This window comes from Brassica napus, chromosome A2, assembly GCF_020379485.1.
Source record: "Brassica napus cultivar Da-Ae chromosome A2, Da-Ae, whole genome shotgun sequence".
Lineage (NCBI taxonomy): Eukaryota > Viridiplantae > Streptophyta > Magnoliopsida > Brassicales > Brassicaceae > Brassica > Brassica napus.
This window is the reverse complement of record NC_063435.1, coordinates 7,436,677-7,456,422: the sequence shown is the minus strand read 5'-3', so window position 1 is coordinate 7,456,422 and position 19,746 is coordinate 7,436,677. Positions and strand designations below refer to the sequence as shown.

The 19,746-nt window shown below is 31.6% G+C and overlaps 3 protein-coding genes and 1 long non-coding RNA gene across 5 annotated transcripts; 3 read left to right on the top strand and 1 right to left on the bottom strand.

Moving 5' to 3' along the window:
- Positions 1-4,475: 4,475 nt before the first annotated feature.
- On the bottom strand, positions 4,476-9,261 carry LOC106404886 (11-beta-hydroxysteroid dehydrogenase-like 6). Of its 2 annotated transcripts, none has more exons than XM_013845534.3 (6): positions 8,874-9,261; positions 8,594-8,786; positions 8,222-8,307; positions 7,995-8,126; positions 7,731-7,895; positions 4,476-4,911 (listed from the first exon to the last, which is right to left on the bottom strand). In XM_013845534.3, exons 1-6 carry the CDS (start codon positions 9,054-9,056, stop codon positions 4,729-4,731), a joined length of 942 nt encoding a protein of 313 aa, XP_013700988.2. In that variant the 5' UTR covers positions 9,057-9,261; the 3' UTR covers positions 4,476-4,728. The 2 variants fall into 2 exon arrangements, with proteins under 2 accessions (XP_013700988.2, XP_013700989.2); XM_013845535.3 differs by having other exon boundaries at positions 4,476-4,908; positions 8,874-9,258.
- Positions 9,262-9,416: 155 nt separating this feature from the next.
- On the top strand, positions 9,417-10,806 carry LOC111198883. The gene is made up of 2 exons (XR_002652999.2): positions 9,417-10,565; positions 10,648-10,806. It is a non-coding gene; the product is annotated as an uncharacterized LOC111198883 (long non-coding RNA).
- Positions 10,807-11,696: 890 nt separating this feature from the next.
- LOC106405518 lies at positions 11,697-13,769 on the top strand. Its single transcript, XM_013846040.3, has 3 exons — positions 11,697-12,698; positions 13,030-13,094; positions 13,222-13,769. The coding sequence occupies exons 1-3, from the start codon at positions 12,083-12,085 to the stop codon at positions 13,369-13,371; spliced, it is 831 nt and encodes a 276-aa protein (XP_013701494.1). The 5' UTR covers positions 11,697-12,082; the 3' UTR covers positions 13,372-13,769.
- A 1,434-nt stretch (positions 13,770-15,203) lies between these two features.
- LOC106404783 (alpha-taxilin-like) lies at positions 15,204-18,141 on the top strand. The gene is made up of 11 exons (XM_013845463.3): positions 15,204-15,652; positions 15,742-15,815; positions 15,884-15,992; positions 16,105-16,172; positions 16,273-16,350; positions 16,828-16,892; positions 17,103-17,169; positions 17,250-17,432; positions 17,546-17,602; positions 17,701-17,796; positions 17,886-18,141. Exons 1-11 carry the CDS (start codon positions 15,424-15,426, stop codon positions 17,994-17,996), a joined length of 1,137 nt encoding a protein of 378 aa, XP_013700917.2. The 5' UTR covers positions 15,204-15,423; the 3' UTR covers positions 17,997-18,141.
- The last annotated feature ends 1,605 nt before the right edge of the window (positions 18,142-19,746 follow it).

Below are 19,746 nucleotides of genomic sequence, written 5' to 3'. Positions count from 1 at the left end.
TCTTCTATTTAACATTCTACATCATTTTCTTTCTCTTTCACCTAATTTATTTAACACACATTTCATTTTAAATATCTACAATGGTTTATTTTAATAAGTTCAACACCTTACCCCACAACTTTCAATTCATATTTTTGTTTTTCACAACATAATAATTATATTTATATTAATACTTAACTTAAAACTAAAATAACATAACCTTTAATAATATTTATTTAGAATTATTATGCTTAGCTTACTTTTTAAATAATACCAAAATTAATATTAATAAAACAATTACAATTAAAAAGTTTTTTTTGACAACTTACAATTATTATTTTTTTAAATACTAAAATACTTGATTATAATAAAAATGATGTTTTTTATGTGTCCAAATGATATGATAGTGGTCTCTATTTATAGAGAAAAAAATCTAGAATTTTGATATAATTTTTTTTAAGTTTTATTACATAAAAATTGCGTTCGAATTATTGGATGAAGATAAAAAAAAAAAAAATCTGCACAGCCAATCAGAACCGATCATTTAAATCTTATCCAGATAAAAAAAAAAGAAGTCGTGATACACTGCGCGCGTGTACACACTCTAAATGTTCCTGCCAACCATATAGTGACACTTGGCAGCGCGGGCCACAAAAGAAAAATTCAGTTGTTGAAATTTTCTAAAACATGGTGATGCCACGTAGACAAGCACATTTTTTCAACATCCCCATTGGATGAATTTCAACTGTTGAAAGTGTGTTTCAACACTCTCATTGTATGAGTGGTCTAAGTATATATATTTATATAGTGTGAGAATGGCAAGCGACTGACTGAGATGTTCAGTCCTTTGTGCTCTGATACTGTAGTGGGCTCATATCCGCTGATGGACCTAGTGACTTGAGACCAAATGAAAGCAAGACAAGTTAGATGGGCCTCAATTTATTAATGAGAAGCCCATCATCAAGAAGTTAACTGATATAAATATGGGAAGAGATGCAGATGATTACAACAGAATTGTAACAACATTTCTTCGTCATCTCTTTCTTTGTAAAAAGTCGTACGCCATTGTTGGCAAATCTTGAGCTCACGTAAGCACTAGATATAATAAATTCTAGGTACTGATCCTGAGAAGATGTACCAAAAGTCAGAGAAACTCTAAAAGCTTATGTGTGTTGTTCTTATTTGAAATTTCTTCGTCGTCTCTTGATTCTTGTGAATGAGTGGAATCGCGATCTGTAAACACAAGAGAGAAGAGAGCTAGTGAATTAGAGAGGACAGCAGAGTGAAGTCAAAGAATTCAATCATTCAACCAAAGAGTAGGTTGGATCGGATTCTTCTACATAGTTATGTAAAATGCACCTATCGATATACCATAGCAGCCTTTTCGCCAAAGCTAACATTGGGGTCTTCTGAAAGCTTATGTAGTTTTATTATTAGTTCCTTCTTGCCATTGAATATATCACCATAATTAATGGTTTCATTCTTCAACAACTGTAATTGCTTCTAGTAATTATGTGATGACTTCATAGTCTATTGTGATGGTTTTATAGTCTCGTACTGAAAATTTTCAAAACTACCAAAATCCGCAGCATCATTCTCTCTGACAACACACTTTTGATTTCTATTTACATTATTGTGACCATTGTTTGTAGTCAGTGAGACATAAATACACATAACATCTGTCTTGGACAATGTGATAAGGTTTGAAATGAAAGCAACTGAGCTTGCTTATATTATGAGCTTGCTTATATTACTATGTTATAAACTTATTGTTATGTTTGTTTTGTTTTGGAACTTATATTATTGTGTCATGAACTTATTGTTATGTTTTTTATGTTGAATTTGTGTCAACTGTTATATTCTATAAGCCTCTCTTTTAATTTTCACAACTATAATTTTTGTTAGATTTACAATGAAGACAATAGTGTATGATTATAAGAACTTGAATAAATGAAATAAGCATTAAACAAATAGTTTTTTTAATAATTAGAGATAAAGTGGATTTATATTTATAATATTATATAAACTGTCAAAACAAGAGTATTCTAACCATAAAAGAGAACTAAAATCCAATTAAGTTAAATATTTTTGGTTCGGAAGACTTCTCTGAGATGTCTGCTCGTGAAGTCTGTTATAAGTCTTCGATATCTGAAATATTTGTATATCCAAAACGTTTAAGTGGCTTCAAAACAGTGAAAACTTCAAAATTAAAAAAAAAAAATTAATGCTTAAATAATTAAAAAAATAGTCACATATGGTTGAATCTATAACTTTTTGAATCTAACATATAAGCACACACAAATATACATATCCAGAATTTATAGATATACTTTTAAAGAAGTGAAATATGAAAACCATGTAATGAAAAACTTGGAAAAAAAACAAGATAAATTAGTGAGAAAGACTTGAGACAAAAGATGAAGAACTGATATAAGTTTGGTGTTTTCAAGTTTAAGAGATTATAGAGAGGTTGAAGAGTTTAGAGTGAGAAACATTACATTTTTGCTCCACCCATTTGAGAAGAATAGAGAATGTAAATTTCCTTTATATAAGAAGACAAAAAATATCCAATTAAGTTAAATATTTTTGCTTTGTAAGACTAAGTCTTCTATTATAAAATGCATTAAAAGACTTCTCAAAAAGTCAAAAAGTCTTCCGAGAAGTCTTCTAAAAAGTCTGCTTGAGAAGCCTGCTCGTGAAGTATGCCAAGAAACTTACATATCCAAAAACGTTCAAATGGCTTCAAAACAAATAAACCTTCAAAAATAATATTTTATGCTTAAATAATTAAAAAAACAATCACATTAGGTTGAATCTATAATTTTTTCGAATCTAACATATAAAATAAAACACACAAAAATACATATCCAAAATTTATAGATCTATCTTTAAAAGAATGGAAGAAGAACATGTAATGAAAAATCTACAAAAGCAAAATAAATTAGTGAGAAAAATATGAGACAAAAAAAAAGAGAAATTAATATAAAGTTTAGTGTTTTCAAGCTCAAAGAGATTAGAGAGAGGTCGAAGGGTTTCAGAGTAAGAAACATTACATTTTTGTAACAGCCATTTGAGAAGAAGAGAGAGAGAGAGAGAGAGAGAGAGAGAGAGAGAATGTGTGTAAAATTTTATATAAGTAGACAAAAAAATCCTATTAGGTTAAAATTTCAGTTTATAAGTCTGACAAGTCTCCTTGAAAAGTCTACTCGTGAAGTGTGCCGAGAAGTCTTTCGAACCTGAAAAAACATGCATATCAAAAATGTTAAAATGGTTTGAAAATAGAGAAAAATTTCAAAAATATTTTTTTATGGTTAAATAATAAATAAAACAATCACGAACAAAAAATACTTATCTAAAATTTATAAATCTACCTTTAAAGGAATGGAAGATGAGAACCATGTAATTAAAAACCTGCATAAAAAAAGATAAATAAGTGAGAAAGACATGAGACAAAAATGAGAAATTGATATAAAATTTGGTGTTTTCAAGTTCAAAAGATTAGAGAGTTTAAGAAAAACATTAAATTGTTTTTTGGGATACAACCATAAGAGAGAAAATGTGTAACTTTTCCTTATATAATAAGACAAAGATAAAATTAGGTTACATATTTTTTGTCTAGAAGACTTCAATTCGTCCAAGAAGTCTTCTAATGCATTTTATGCTAGAAGACTTTCCAAAAAGTCTTATAAACCCTAAAATCAAATAACTAATTAATTAGCAACACACTTCATTAAACATAAGATGAACTTATAAAGTGTTTGTATATACAAAACTAAACACATATATGTCCAATTGAATTTTCTTTTAAAAAATTAAGATTCTAAAATATAACCCTAAAATAGAAACAATACTATAACATATGTTACAAAACCCTAAACCAAAGACATTCATGACTTACAACATATATTCATTCATTTATGTTGAAAACAATTGAATTTTAGTAAATCTAAATTTACATCATTTTAGAAATGTTTATAATGATAAGATTTCAATTTTTCCCTCACAGAAATATTTTTTTATAAATTTATAAATTATTTTTAAAATTTACTACGTGACTTCTTGTGCAATATTCTAACGAAATACCACATAAGACTTTTTGGAAAGTTTTCCCACATAGGACTTCAAAAACCACATAAGACTACTTGACAAGTTTATATTCATAAAAATGCATACATAGTTTTTGTTTGGTCGTCATAAAGAGCTGGTTGCAATTTTATTAGTTTTTAGATTATTTTTGCATTTGATTAAATTTAAGGTATAATTCTGCAGTTAAAATCAAGTTTAGGTTATAATTGGCAATTTCCCTTTATAACAAGGATATATTGTTAGAATTTAAATTTATGAGTTTTTCTTGGGTTCACCCCTATGGTGAACCTCCAACCAATAGTATTTTGTTATTTCATATTCAATATTTATTTTAATTTTTTCTGTCAAATTATATTATGTTTAAAAAAAAGATACAATTTAATAAAAAATAGTAGTAGTTGCAAAAATAATAATTAAAAAGTCATAGCTTCCCGGAAACATTCTCTGTAATCTTTCGTGCCGGATATTTATACATGAGTAGGATATTTCCGGTTAAAGAAACTATACAGAACATGATATATGAGTATATGACCCTCTAGTTACTCATATAGGTGATACTTTTTATATATTTGGTAGATTATACATGGCTGTTAACAAGTGTCCCTTAATGTAATTTGTTGTTGGCTAGATCAGCAATTCTTCTCGTCTGGAGCTTCCATATTGTCAACCCATCACTAGCCACCGTCCCAACGAATCTGTTACCTCTGAGCAGAACACTTTCCAAAGTATTACACAACTGATCCATGCAGGTTCCAACAAGTACCTATCTCCTCTGCACACGCTCCTTAGTATCGCTTTAGCGCACCTCTCTGCTGATTCCACTGGCAATAAGCTTATTTGTACCTGCTTCATATGATATCCCTTATATATTAATTGAGGAACATTTGAAAAGATGTAACCTCAATTTTGTATTAATTAAAAGAGGCCCCAATGCATAGGTGGCACTCAATTAGGTAGTCAATTACATTCAATTGAAAAATAAGTAGGTCCACATTCAATTTTTATATGTTATTAGATACATAAGTTGGTCAAACTATATGATATAATGATATGATATGATATTTTCTTTCCTTAAATAAAACCTACGGAATTACCATAAATGACTAATATATATATGACAATTAATGAGTTTAATAATAAAGATTTGATAACAATGTATATCTCCTCCATCATTTTTTGTTTAATTTTATATTATTAAAATAAATTAAACAATCAAATTAGCTATAAAAATAAAATTTAGATTTTTTCGTATATGTTATATTTTGAATTTTTAAAAACGACAATAAATGACTAAAGCTATTAAAAATATTATGTTAAAAATTAATGATCAATGGTTTAACATTTTTATTATAAGAAGATACACATGATTTTAAAACCATATGAGTAAAAAATATCATTTAATAATAAAATAAATAAATATATATATATATTAAACACTATATACCATAAGATTACATAAATATTTTAATATTAAAACTTTCAATGAATTTTCAAGAACATTTATAAATTATAAACTTATTAAAGATTTCAGATTAAAAATTTTGTTATCGATGATTTAAATATTTTGTTATAAAACGATATGAACGATCATAGAACCGTATGATTATAAATTCTTATTTAATAAATAACTATACAAAATATACTATTCCTAAAAAAATAGGTTGGTCCATCTTAACTTATATTACACTTTTTATTAAACTAACTATCGAATTGATAAATAACGTACCAAAAAATGTTTTGCACTTTCCTTAAATAAAAGCTACGAAATTACCTAATATGATTAACGTATATGTGAAAATTAATTATAATGAATAATAAATATTTGATAACAATTTTTGTATCTTAGTTATTTTTTTAATTTTATATTATTAAAATATATTTAAAAATCAAATTAAATATATAATAAAAACATTTATAATTTTTCTTATATGTTATATTTTGAATTTTTCAAAACGTCTATAAATTATTAGAAATTTGAAGATCCCCACTCTGAAAATTTTGTGATCAATAGATTATTGTTTTTGTCATAATAAGTTACAAATGATCATAAAATTGTATTAATATGAACTTTTATTTAATATTATAAGAAGATACACATTATTTTAAAACCATATGAGTAAAAAATATCATTTAATAATAAAACATATATATTTATATATATATATATATTATACTATATACCATAAGATTACATAAATATTCTAATATTAAGACTTTCAATGAATTTTCAAAAACATTTATAAATTATAAACTTATTAAAGATTTCACATTGAAATTTTTTGTTATTGATGATTTAAATATTCAGTTATAAAATGATATGAATGATCATAGAACTGTATGATTATAAATTCTCATTTAATAAATGACTATATAAAATATACTATTCTTAGAAAAATAAGTTGGTCCATCTTGACTTACATTATATTTTTTATTAAACTAAATATCGAATTGATAAATAATCTACCAAAATTTGTTTTGCACTTTCCTTAATTAGAAGCTACGAAATTACCTAATATGATTAACGTATATATGAAAATTAATTATTATGAATAATAAATATTTGATAACAATTTTGGTATCTTAGTTCTTTTTTTTTAATTTTATATTTTTGAAAGATATTAAAAAAATCACATTAAATATATAATAAAAACATTTATATTTTTTCTTATATGTTATATTTGAATTTTTCAAAACGTCTATATATTATTAGAAATTTGAATATTCCTACTCTGAAAATTTTGTGATCAATAGATTATTTTTTTGTTATAATAAGTTACAAATGATCATAAAATATAACGCATATGAATTTTTATTTAATAAATATTCAAACTAAATAATATATATATATATATATATATAAACACTAATGATTTAAAGCAACAAGATTGGCTGATCAATTTAGTCGTCCAGTTGAAATCTTTCAAAAGCTTGTGAAAGACTAAAGTCAAAGTAAATATGGATTTAGAATAGTAGTTATATTTTACTAACCAAATACCGGAAAAAACCGAACCGAACCGAAACCAACCCGATATCTGGATTGAACACCCATAATCCAAATGAAGCCAAACTATTGTTTAATTCTTCAAAATATAATAAAAATAATAACTTAATCCCGCGCAAGGCGCGGGTCTTATCCTAGTAACAATGTTAATGTTGAAACTAAACTCCATCGTTTAATTTATATTTTCTCGTTATTCTTCATGCATTTATAGGAAATATGTATATATATTTGAAAGAGTAGATGAACAAAACTCTTGGGTAAATATTAAAAAAAATATATATATAAAATTGCAGGTATACCTTGAATGATAAGTTCTCGTACATTTTGGGTGCAACTGGTAACTATCGTATAAACATTAAATATTGATAGAAAAATAATGAGTAATGAAATTTTTTTGGAAATGATTAAGAATGATGATTCTTTATCAAAATAAGGAAAAAAATTGTTCTACAATTCTCTAAAAAAAACGAGAAAGAATGAAAAAGAAAACTATTCTTCATGAATAGTAAATTTTTTAAAGGAATGTTAAGAAAAGCAGTGTTCTTTTTCTTTCTCTTGGTTATCATTCAAAGCCTTTTTGTTCATCCTACTATTCTCCATACTGAGTTGGACTTTTATATTACAACTATAAAAGTAGATCATAAATTAAGCCAGAAATGCTTACATCTCTGAGCTCTTTGTCCACTATGAATTGTCCGTTCTTTGTCATGAACTTGCCTTGGGTCATTTCTGAGTCAACTACCCCAGGTGCTACTATTGTAACCCCGACCTTTGATCCAAACTCAGATCTTAGAGTTTCGTAAAACGCGATCACAGCAGCTTTACTCGCCTGAATCCATCAAGAGAATATCAAGGATATCAGATGAGTGTGTAAGATCAAAAGGTTAACATGCAAGTACGAAAAGGCAAATGGATAGAAAAGTGTTACACAATAAAAGCTCAATCTGGGTGAAGCGATGTATCCACATCCAGAAGCAATCACCACAATCTTTCCTCTAGACTTCTTTAAGTACGAAGAAGCAAAGAAGGTGCAATACACAGATCCCCAAAAGTTTATGTCCTGTGGGGAAAAAAAAAAAAAGAAAAAGAAACAATTACAAAGATTAGTAGAAAACATATTTTCTTTACATAGATCTTTGGTCTGAGTAAATTTACCATAGCTGGCATAGCCTTGGAAAGATCGTCGATGTCTTCAAACAAATAGAGTGGAGCAACTCCTGCATTTGTAACTAGATGATCCACTGCCAAAAAAGAAAGAAATAAAAATCCACAATCAGTACTAGTTTACTACAGATTTTTATATTTGTAGTATATATGAATAATAGTTTTTGAAGTTTCCGAATTACAACTTGTTAAATGTTTTTATGTAAAGTTTAAACAAAATGTCAAAAACAAATAGTATATTTATTTTAATTGGTTTTGGCGTTTATATTGTAACTCAAATGATTTATAAAAGTACTAGCTCTAGATTACTTATAGTAAAACGCAAACAAACCATCTAGAATATAATCAGGATTGTTGACATACATCGGCCAAAATGAAGAACCGTGGCTTGGATAAAACGTTTGCAGTCGTGGAGTTTAGAAACATCGGCGACCATGGGGATGACTTCAGGGGACCCATAGAGCTCAGCGAGAGCCGCCACGTGGAAGAGAGGTTCGTCTCTTATATCAACAAGTGCTAAGTACGCACCTTTCTTCCCGTACTCATATGCTAACGCCTATACAATAACAATACACACTATCACATCCACATCTATTTAACCTTGATTAATCATCAAACATTAAATATTGGTTCCTAAACTTGCCTCGCCTATGCCAGAAGCTGCGCCAGTGATTAGAACCACTTTTCCGGCGACATTTTCCGATAAAACATTCCGCCAGATGGAGACGGCGGACTTCAGCCTCTGGTAAATTGGGTAGAAGACAAAAAGTCCGTACAAGGCTAAAGGAGGAAACACGAAGTTGATGATCCTGTTGACTGAATCCATGCATGGAGGACTCTGCTTCACTATTGGTTTTTCTTTGTTCTCTCCGCCTTCTTTGTTTTTTCTTTTGTTAGTCGTCTATTTTAAGGCAAGCTCTAGTGGCAATGTGGCAAACCTACAAGCTGAGGTGCCAACATGTGTTTCTGCAGCCTATTTGAGAAGCATAATAATTTGTTACAACAAAACTCACACATATAAACTCACAGTCTAGAAGGGTGCTTCAAGAAAAAAAAAACAACGAAAGCAAAGCTGATAAAAATCTTGAACAAAATTGTAAAAGAAAATGTTAAAGTGGTGATGAGGCTATTCAAAGTGTTTTTGCTTTCATTGATGATGTTATTCACTCATACTTTCATCATATATCTGTAATATCATATAAAGAGAGTTCACTCTTATTATCAAAAGCAAGCTAATGTAATATATTTCTTTCCCCAGAAACACCCTAGACATAAATCAATCTTCAATTGGTAGTGATGCAATTCAAAATCAAGCTACTAAAATTGAAAAGTTTCTAGAAAGAGAGATTCGTTTATATTACCTTATAAAAAGAAACTTTTTGAAAAAATATATTATGCAAATCCATTGCATTCAATATAAGTACATACAAAACATTTGCTAAAAGTTTAGAAGATATTTGTTAACTCTACTTAAATTTTAAGAATCTCTCAGCTCTTAAAATTATTAAATTCCATTCAAATTCTTGTTCCAATAACCCCCCTTAATTGCAAAACAAAATCCAAAATCATCTTCTTCTTTTTGCCAACTCTACCTACGGGCTTCGAATAAAAGAGGGTAAAACTCATTCCAATGAAGAGAATGATAAACGTCCAGGAGAGGATATAAAATATGTATACAAAATATATATGTTTCTACAATCCATATAAATGAAAACATGCTATGTATATAGTAACAGAAAAAGGCAAAAAGAATACATAAAGATGAAATAATATAGTCATGGTTCTTATAACTAGTAAAATATTTTGTGACACTTTTATCATCAAACGAGCAAGATCATCATACTAGCAAACACAAAAATGGATGACTACACAATAATTCGAGATCATTAGAGTTTTTTTTTATCAAAAGAATATGTAAACGTTGTAAAAAAAATGTAACCAGTTTTTTTATTACTTATTTAGTTGAAAACAATGAAACTTCCTACGAAATTTCCACATTATACAAAACAACCAATGCGTCTAATGCATACTAATACAACCAATGAGCTGATAGTGCAAAACTTCTTTCTCCTTTTTCTCTCACCAGAAAAACCAGAGCGAAGTCCTGTAGAGAATTCCTGGAGACCGAAAGCTCTAGATGTCAAGACCTTCTCTCGCGTGATCTCTCTCTTCTCTCTCTCCCCGCACCATCACTTCTCTCTCCTCGCTGCGAGCCCGAGTCGCATGTCCTCTCTTCCGGTCGCCGTTGGTGAGCAGACACTGAGCCCAAGTGGTTATTGTTGTTCTTACATGCCCCTTGTTCCCTTATCTCAGATCTGTTCAGATGTACTTTCAGGTGAAGGTGATTCAAACCCTCTTAGCTTCTTATGTTCTTGTATCCTTTTGAGTGAGGAATTAGGATTGATTATCTCTGACAGGTTGATAGATCATAACGGATGCTAGGATGGTAGCTGGATGAATCATGTTGCATAAGAACGTCCATATTGTTAAAGGACCAAATGGACTGACTTGTGTTGATGCGATTGATTGGTTGTTTGTATGGATTGATTGAATGAATGGTTGCTACGTTTTCTTGATTGATGGTATAATGAGATAAGTTGTTAAAAAATAGTTAACGAGTAGGTTAATAGATAACTTGTTATCTGAACTTGATAGATGAATACTAAGTATATGCGTACCATATGCAAGTTGAAATGAGTGTGACACAGAGAACAGGTGCTGTCTGGAAATAAAAGAATGTGATTAAAGAAAGAAAATGAGAAAGAAAATGAATTCGTAAGACACCGAGCACGGTGAGGTCTTGACAGGAAACGCAGTCTGCAGCGGTAGCGCGGTAGAATTAGCGACGCCAGTTATAAGATCGAGTCACACCGAATCTTGCTGGGAAGTGATCAGCCTACACAGGGTGGACCGCATCCTGCTTTGGATGGTGAGCATATAGGGAGCATGATCACATAGGTATCGTGTGATGGGGGATCCGTATTTGACCCCTTGAGCGTGCGGTAGGTTCTAGAGTTCTAGGTTGTTTGGAGTCGTAATTATATAACTATATGTGTGGTGATGACTGAGTTCATTACATTGTTTGATTGCACTGAAATGTTGATTGTTAGTGGTTACTCAATACTCATTTTGAATTGTGCAGTACAGAGGTTCATGCAGGGAAGTTGGTCTAACACACGGGATCTTTGGGACCAGTAACAAAACACGGGAAATGTCAGGTGTTTTATGTTTATATATGTGTCCTTAACCCCCGTTCTGTAACCCTGGGTTAATGTTGGGAGGAGGCGGGTGTTACAGGGTGTATGTTGCATACATTAATATTTCAGTTCTGAATTATTATGTAAGGTAAAATGAGAGAAAATTATATACCTTAAATATTAGCAAACCTGATTACTCTGATTGCTCAGTTTCGTAAGTAAAGGCAAAGAAGATTCTTCTAAAAAAAAGATAAAGATACGTTGAAGCCAATATAATAAGTTTGTCATCACAGTTATCTGCAAATTCAGGAGAGGCTGCTAACTGTGAGTCAAAAGTGACAACAAGAATGCATATGCACTTAGGTAAGAACCAACTATGCATTTGCCTAAATAAATCACTAATTACCAAATTTAGGAAATAAATTGCAACTATCGATCAACCCCATCACACAATCTCAACCCTTTAATAATCTCGCCGCCTTCTCTAATTCCTAAATATTATCTTCCAGTCACGTCCTCCCAATCAATTGGCTCTCTTCTCTCCTCTTCTCTTTTCCCTTATTGTTTGTCTAGATTCTTCGTCTGCCACCAACCCGCCGCCGTATGATCTCTTTGGTGGTGGCGATTACACCATATATTTGTTAGTTTTATTGTTATGGGCTGCAATGGCTCAAGGCTAGGAGGTGCGGCAGCTGCGAGAACAGATGAGGGCGGCGTTGTACCACTTCCCGCGGGAATACGTCCGCTTCTCCGGCGAAGATTAGAGGAGATGAAGAAACGGAGCCATGCAAGCGTCTTGAAAGGAAACCAGACGTTGTCCAAGAAGGAGCTTCTAAGGCACGGCTCCTCTGAGGTCGACGACGGAGAAGAGATGGAGGAGAAACACGACAGCTTGAAGTTGTCGGCTAAGGTTGCTCCTGTGCCTGATCATCACGTGGAAGAGAAGAAAGAGGTTATTTATGAAAAGATTTCGTCGAGAGATGGTGTTAAAGAAGTGAAGAAAGAGGAGGAAATTGTGAAGAAACAAGATGAAGACAATCATCATCATGGTGTCGTTGATGATGTAGCCATGAATGTTAACAAAGAGGGAGATAATGGTTCTAACCATAATGAGCATGACAAGGTCATCAATGATAAGAAGGATGAAGATGATAGTGTTGATCATGATGAAGGGAGGATGAGCAACTTTGATGAGAGGATGATATGTCCTGGATCTCCAAGCTTTAGGGTTTATTGCATCGATGTTACTTCTGATGATGATGAAGAAGAAGGTAAATCTTACGTTCTTAATTAATGCTATTTCAAGTATTCGTACCAAATTAAAATATAAAGAAGAAGAAATTTCTACTCTTTATATATGTGGGTTAACTATGGATGCATGCACGTTACACGAATGTATATGATTGCTAGGAGTATATTTCTATTTGGAATGCTATTTTTTTCATAATTGTATGGATATTGCCTAGTTTGTCTCAGATACGTTTAGTTTGCTCTATCATGCCAAACTGTATGGATATTACGTACTTTCTTGTCTTATATACGTTTAGTTTGCTCTAGAGTTCAAAACCGATTATTGAAACAAATTATCCTTTTCTTGTACAGAAAAAGATGCTGAAGACACGAGAAAGTCGATGGAATCCGAAAGCGTCCTCATAGAATCAAAAGAGGTAAGAATTTCTCTTTATAACAATTTAAGTAACTTAACAATGAATTTAAAAAGTGAATCATATATCTATCTACATCATTCTTTTTAACTATGGATGTTTGCATTCGAATGACTACTATACACAATAGGATGAAAGCATCGTTAAAAAGGAGAAAAGAGAAAGAAAAGGAAAGAGATTCGGAATAGCATTGCCAAGGAAGTATTTGGCTAATGTGACTGCAGGATGCATGGGCAACCACACTCATGCTCGTCTGATGCAAGAGAAATCGAGCCAGTGATCTAAATATGTTTGCCATCTTTGAATTGATTTGGTCAAGGAAGAACGGTGTGTTGTACGTACGGACGATGCATAATCAAAAGATACCCCATCATGTAATCTGTTAATTAGACCTTTGATTTATTTTGAGGGACTCTTGTTTCAGAATTAGTACAATCTCTTCTTCATCTTTGCTTTCTCTGAGAATAAGTTAGTGTTTGACAAATTTTACTTCTTTTTCACGTGGACAGATTAAGTAATTGAACTTGTGCAATTAAAAAATGGGAGAACTAGCAAAATAAGTCATTCTCAACTTTATTTGTCAGAACTTTTGATCTTTTAGACCATTTTGGAACATGTTTTACCAATTTGTAACATAAAAATAGTAATTTAAGTTTCTAAGGTTTCTTGCAGATTATAAAATGAAAAAGGTTAACATAAGTTTCAGAGTGTTGCATGAAGAACCGTTTGTTGTGTTGGTGTGCTCCAAAGATGTCCATCATGGATATTGTACATGCATAACTGTATGTCTATCTGAATGTTACAGAAAGAGTTTCATCTTGAAATTGTTCGGAAAGATGTTTATCAATATCACATATGTTGCGGGTAGTTTATTATCATTTTGTAACATCAATAGTCAATATTTTAAAAAATTTGATATTTATTTGGTAATTCAATTTTTTTTAACTAGACTAAGGATTTATTTTTTTGAACAATTAAAGTCTATGGATTAATTGAACTATAGAAATACATGTTTAACTTAGGATTTTTAACGTTAAAATTCTTCAACTAAGTTTTTTCGGATAAAAACCCCCGTGAAAAGAAACTACGACTGGGAATTCTTTAGTTCAGGGGTTTTTGCACGAACTAAGCATAGTTTAGGAGTTTACCATTAAAAAACTAAAAATATATTAAGAAATCCAAAAATATTAAAACATAATAGCTTATCTAAAAATTAGTACTTTAAATTTTTGAAATTAGTATTTTAAAATGTTATGCAAATAGATGAGTTGAAAATGTAAAAAAAAATAATTATCTAAAAATTGACCGGTAGTAGTGGTTCTTTTGACCGGCACTAGAGATAAAATAACTATCTAGAAATATTGATAACTAACATTTTCAAAATTAGCATTTCAAACAATTATGTAAATCGATGAGATAGATTTATTTTAAAATTCATATAAAATTTGGGAGCTAAAACCTGCAATTATATTTAATATGAATAGAATAAGGTTTAGTCTTACTAGGCGATATTCATTGGTAGTTATGTGACAATGATCCTTCGTTGCCCTATATTTTGGGGGCGAAAAAATGTTGGTGAAACGAACCACTCTCAAGCAAAGAGGGACCACATGAAAACTAGCTCGTGTTCTCCTGGGGTCGATGGATTCGATGACATTTCGATCACACAAAGGATTATCCGATTAGTGAAGATTGGAAAAGTACAGCAAATCTGCTTTGCTACTTTTGTGATGTAGAATGTCAATTGTCTACGCTTTACCACCTGAGTGAAGGCGAAGTCTATATGGTTGGCACTGCTGCTTCAGTTAAGGTTAGCTTTAATTCCGTTCTTTGGGATTACAGTTTGTTTTAGCTCTATAATTTTTATATATTTTCTGGTTTTTTACATTTTTAATTTAAACATATATAATGTTGATTTTAAAACAAATTCAATCTCATATATTTACAGAATTTTTTTAAAAATGCTAATTTAAACATTTTATTTACTAATTTTAGATAATTTTATATTTTTGAATTTTTAGGAATTTTTAGATTTTTAACCCCTCAAAATTTACCCGGTCATATTGGTTTTTTTAACTGTTACTGTAGACAAAAGGTTTAATTCATTAACTAAAGTTTATTTGTGGGTTTGTTTGTTAAATATTTAGTTTGAAGGTGTTTATCCAAAACAAATTTAATCGAGGGAGTTTAACAGTAAATCACATCCAACAAAACCCGTAAAAGGTTTTGCTTCTGTACAGAAGTCCGTCACATTTGTAAGAATATTTGGGTATAAAATATTCTCTACCTTTCTCGCTGATTCGTACTTGGTTTTGAGATCCAGAGTCTAACAATGGACCCCAATTTGCTCCCCGAAGTTGATTCCTTACCCGATGGATTCGTCGACACCGAGGAAGCAAACCGAACCACAACAAACAATCCAACAGGTGATGATGTCTCGATCGAGAAAACAAAGAAGCCCAGGACTTTTCCCGTTCCTTTGTGTGAAGAAGAGACATATGGTAATGAAGACGACCTAAGTAAGGTCTCGAGCTTAGAGCAGAAAGAACCTTCTCAAACATGTGAGAGAGATGTGAAAATTCAAAAAAAAAAAATCTTTACGAGACTTCTTTGTAACCATCTAACGTTGCGTCTTTGCTTTTGAGTTTAGCATCATCACAAGGGTCCTCTCAGAATTCAAACAAGGAAACAGAATCTACTCAGTGTATCGAACCCAGAAAACAAGTTAGTATTTTTTTTTAATATCAAATTGGTAACAGACTCATTTATGTGCTGATACTGAATTTAAGCAGGAGGCAGTTGAGACAGAGCGTAAGACTTCAAAGAACATGTTCAAATCCGAACAAGATTTTCTCGAATTAATGCTCAAGTATCAGCAAGTCGTTTCTGAAAGAGATTCTGGTAAATAGGACAGTCACAATTTGATTGTTTAAATGCTTAGTCACAGATACAATTCTCTAACACCAGCAAGTCATTGTTTTTTTTTTTTTGTCTCTACTCTTGTTTGTTGTAGCTATAACTGTCCGTGACAAGCTTGAGTCACTTTGTAGGGAGTTACAACGTCAAAACAAAATGTTGATGGTACACTCTTTTCTTCTTCTTCTTCTTCTTCTTCTATTTTTTACTGTACTTTGTTTGCCTTATAGAGTGTCTTGTCTTGTCTTGTTCCTTTGTATTACAGGAAGAAAGCAAGCGGGTTTCGACTGAGGGACAGAGTTTAAGATCAGATCTGTCCACAAAGTTCCAGGAAGCTATAAAGGTAATTGAACACTTTTTATCTTGTTTGAGTATAAACTATAAAATTTTGAGCGATTTTGCCAAATAGGATAAAAGCATTATGTAAATTCTTCATTTTTTCTTCCTTAGCAGGCAAACCCTAATGCATATATCATTCTTGATCCTTGTTCTATTCCCTTATCAATCTTCTGTGTTACTATATACACGTTGGAGATTTAGACTGATAAACCTATTTTTATCATTGGAAATTAATGGAACTTGCATTTATGGGGGGGGGGGGGGGGGGGGGGGGGGGGGAAGGGGGGGGGGGGGGGGGGGGGGGGGGGAAAGGGTCCATATAAGTTTTCACGTAGATGGATGCCCTGAAACAGACAATGAATCTTTGCTTGTACGGTTTTGCAACGTCAGAGACTTGGAAGAAATCATAATCTGTTGTTCAGTTTCCTTATAAATATTTTAGTTATACTCTCTACCTTTACTAATTCTCTTTGGTTTATAGGATGTGAGCATTAAGTTGGACGCGCAAAGGGATGAAAGCCTCTCACAACTAAAAGAAAATGAAATGTAAGCCGAAAGAACACAATCACCACGTTTTCAATTGTAGATTCATATCATTATGTTGTACATTTTAAGTAAAAGTCATTGTGAAGATGCCTCACTCACATACTTCAAACTATATTCTTACATTTTAGAAACGGTGTTGCTTGTACTAGCTATGCAGCATATTTTTAGAGGCCGTTTTCAATTTCAGTGGCTTTGTTTCTTAATCTCCAGGTTGAGGACGAAGTTGAAGCACCTGGCTGATCAATATATGCTTTCAGAACAACAACATGAGCAAAGAGTATATATATTCTTTCTTCAACCTTTATATTAGCCAACATTATTGGCTTTAATACTAACATCTCATCTCTGAATGAGCAGATGAAGCAGAAAACACTCGAGCTACAGATTTCTGAATTAAAAATCAAACAACACGAGGAGAAAGTAATTCATGAACAATCTCAGTTGAAAGTATATGCAGATCTAGTTTCTCAGCTTTTAACAACTGAGAAAAACTTGCGGGTGCAGCTAACATCTGATGGAGAGAAGTTCCAGCAGTTCCAGGTCTGCTCTCTTCCCCTAAAACAATTTAATATGATTAACTTGCATGCAATATTCATGGTCTTTGCTTTCACAAGATTTGTAATAAATGATACATGATTGATTAATAAATGCAGGATGCATTGGTGAAGAGCAACGAGGTGTTCGAAACATTCAAACAAGAAATCGACAAGGTAAACATGTCTTCATTGTACTTTTAAAAGATGTGCATTGCTGTCTTGTGTTATTTTATCAAACTGATATTTTCTCTCTATTGATGTGTGTTGAGTAGATGTCAAAAGCAATCAAAGAACTGAGGAAAGAAAACGCATTCTTGAAAAGCAAAACGGAGAGATCAGATTTTACTCTCGTAGAACTAGTTGAAGAGGTAAAGAAAAAGTGAAACCGTCTCTTCTCACCATTTTTGAAGGTTTATCAACCAGTAAACATAACTCTTTTGGTTCAACGTTTGAACAGCGTGAGAGATTGAAGAAGCTTTTGGAGAAGACAAAGAACCAGAAAGATAAGCTTGAGTCGCTTTGCAGATTCCTTCAAGCACAAGCAGAAAGAAAGCAAAAACAGTCTTAACAGTAGCCATTCTGCAGCTGCTCAAGCTTGAAAGCACAGAGAGATTGTGATTTAAACTAAGATTTTTTTTTTTTTTGGGAGTTTAAACTAATTTAGCAATTTGATCAAAAACTACAATTCACTCAATTAGGACTTTTTGAAAACTCTCTCAGGCACATCGCCCAATATACAGCTACCTACCTTTTAGACATTTATTAAGAGCATCTCTAATGTAAAATTCTAATATATAATAATTTCATAATGGTTTTGAGTTTATTCAAACAGTATTCCAAAAATGGAGTAAAAAATATAGTAATTAACAAAAAAATGAAATAATTACTCTATCTATGAAGTAAAATCAATTTATCATATTATGGAATGAAAAATAGTGAAACTGAAACATTTGATACTTCAAATCTCTTTGCAGTAGGGTTGGAAATGACTTAACTACTGCACAGTTAGTTTTGCCAGGCATTTCCGACAGGAAAAATAAAAATGGGTTGCTTGATCTAGTTGTCAAAAAGTTACAAATCAAGTTGTTCAAAAATTTTAATAGGTGGTCGACCGGCTAATTCAATACTGAAACTTGTAAAGTAGATCTGGAAGATCAAATGAAACTACTTTCTCCTCTAGAAACATCATTATTAAAACTAGATCTATTTTCTGCAGACAAGATTACTCCTTTGAACCTCTACCATAGAAGCACCCAAAAAACTTTAAACTTTCAACACTTGAATTCCTTTCTTGATCGTCGACGAATCCTTAAAAAAAGACAAACCTAAATTAAAGTCCCTAAAAAGAACAATTGAGATTACTTTAGAAGATCTTTTTTTGGAATTAATGATTGATTTTATATTGAAAAATAACGGAAGATTTTTTTATTTTGAACAACAGCGGAAGATTTAACTATGTTATACAGTTATACTGTATTTTTCCTAACTTATTTTCCTTTCTTCCCCATCAACCACTTAGAAATATTGTCTCATCCCTTCCAACATCTCCGGACCAATCTTAGGACGGCCAAGAATCGGGTACATATCTACTTGGCTCTCTTCAAGCACCCCATAAAATGGATCTGAAGGTTTGTGCACCACTTTCTTTAGGATTTGTTTTTAAGTACACTCCACTCTTCTTACAATCTCTTCAAGCTCCTTATTTTTCAACAATAGCGGACAGTTAGCCTTCTCATGTGTCATATGCTGACAATTGTAACATCTTTTATGGACCCTCTCATAGAAGAAAGGAGACTTCAGCTTGACCCCTTCAGGAAGATTAACCATCTTGGATTTTGAAGAGGATTTGACACATTAAAATTTACTTGACACTCACATACTCCTGGCTCTGAGCTTTTTCCGCGATCACCATCGTCTTCCCAATCAAATCTTCAAGAGCAGTGATCGCCGCTTCAGTGTAGTAGTTAACCATTATATAATTTGCACCCACTAAGGAACAAATTTCAAGTAATCCACATCATATTAATTTTCAACCCATCTTTCCATAAACAAACCTCATTCAGTGTAAGAGTGGAGAGTTTTATTCATTATCTCATTGAGTTCATATTCATGTTGTAGTATGAAATGGAATCTCTCTTATAGGCATAGCAACTCCTCTGACTCTCTCATGTTTGTAACATTTGCGAGGCATATCCAGTATCAAACTAGACATCTTCTGGTTGGAAAAATTGAGTAGTTTTCAAATCAAACTTCTTGAGTTTCTTTCACACGAACCATATTGCAGCAGATCTGGAAGATCAAATGAAAGAATTTTCTCC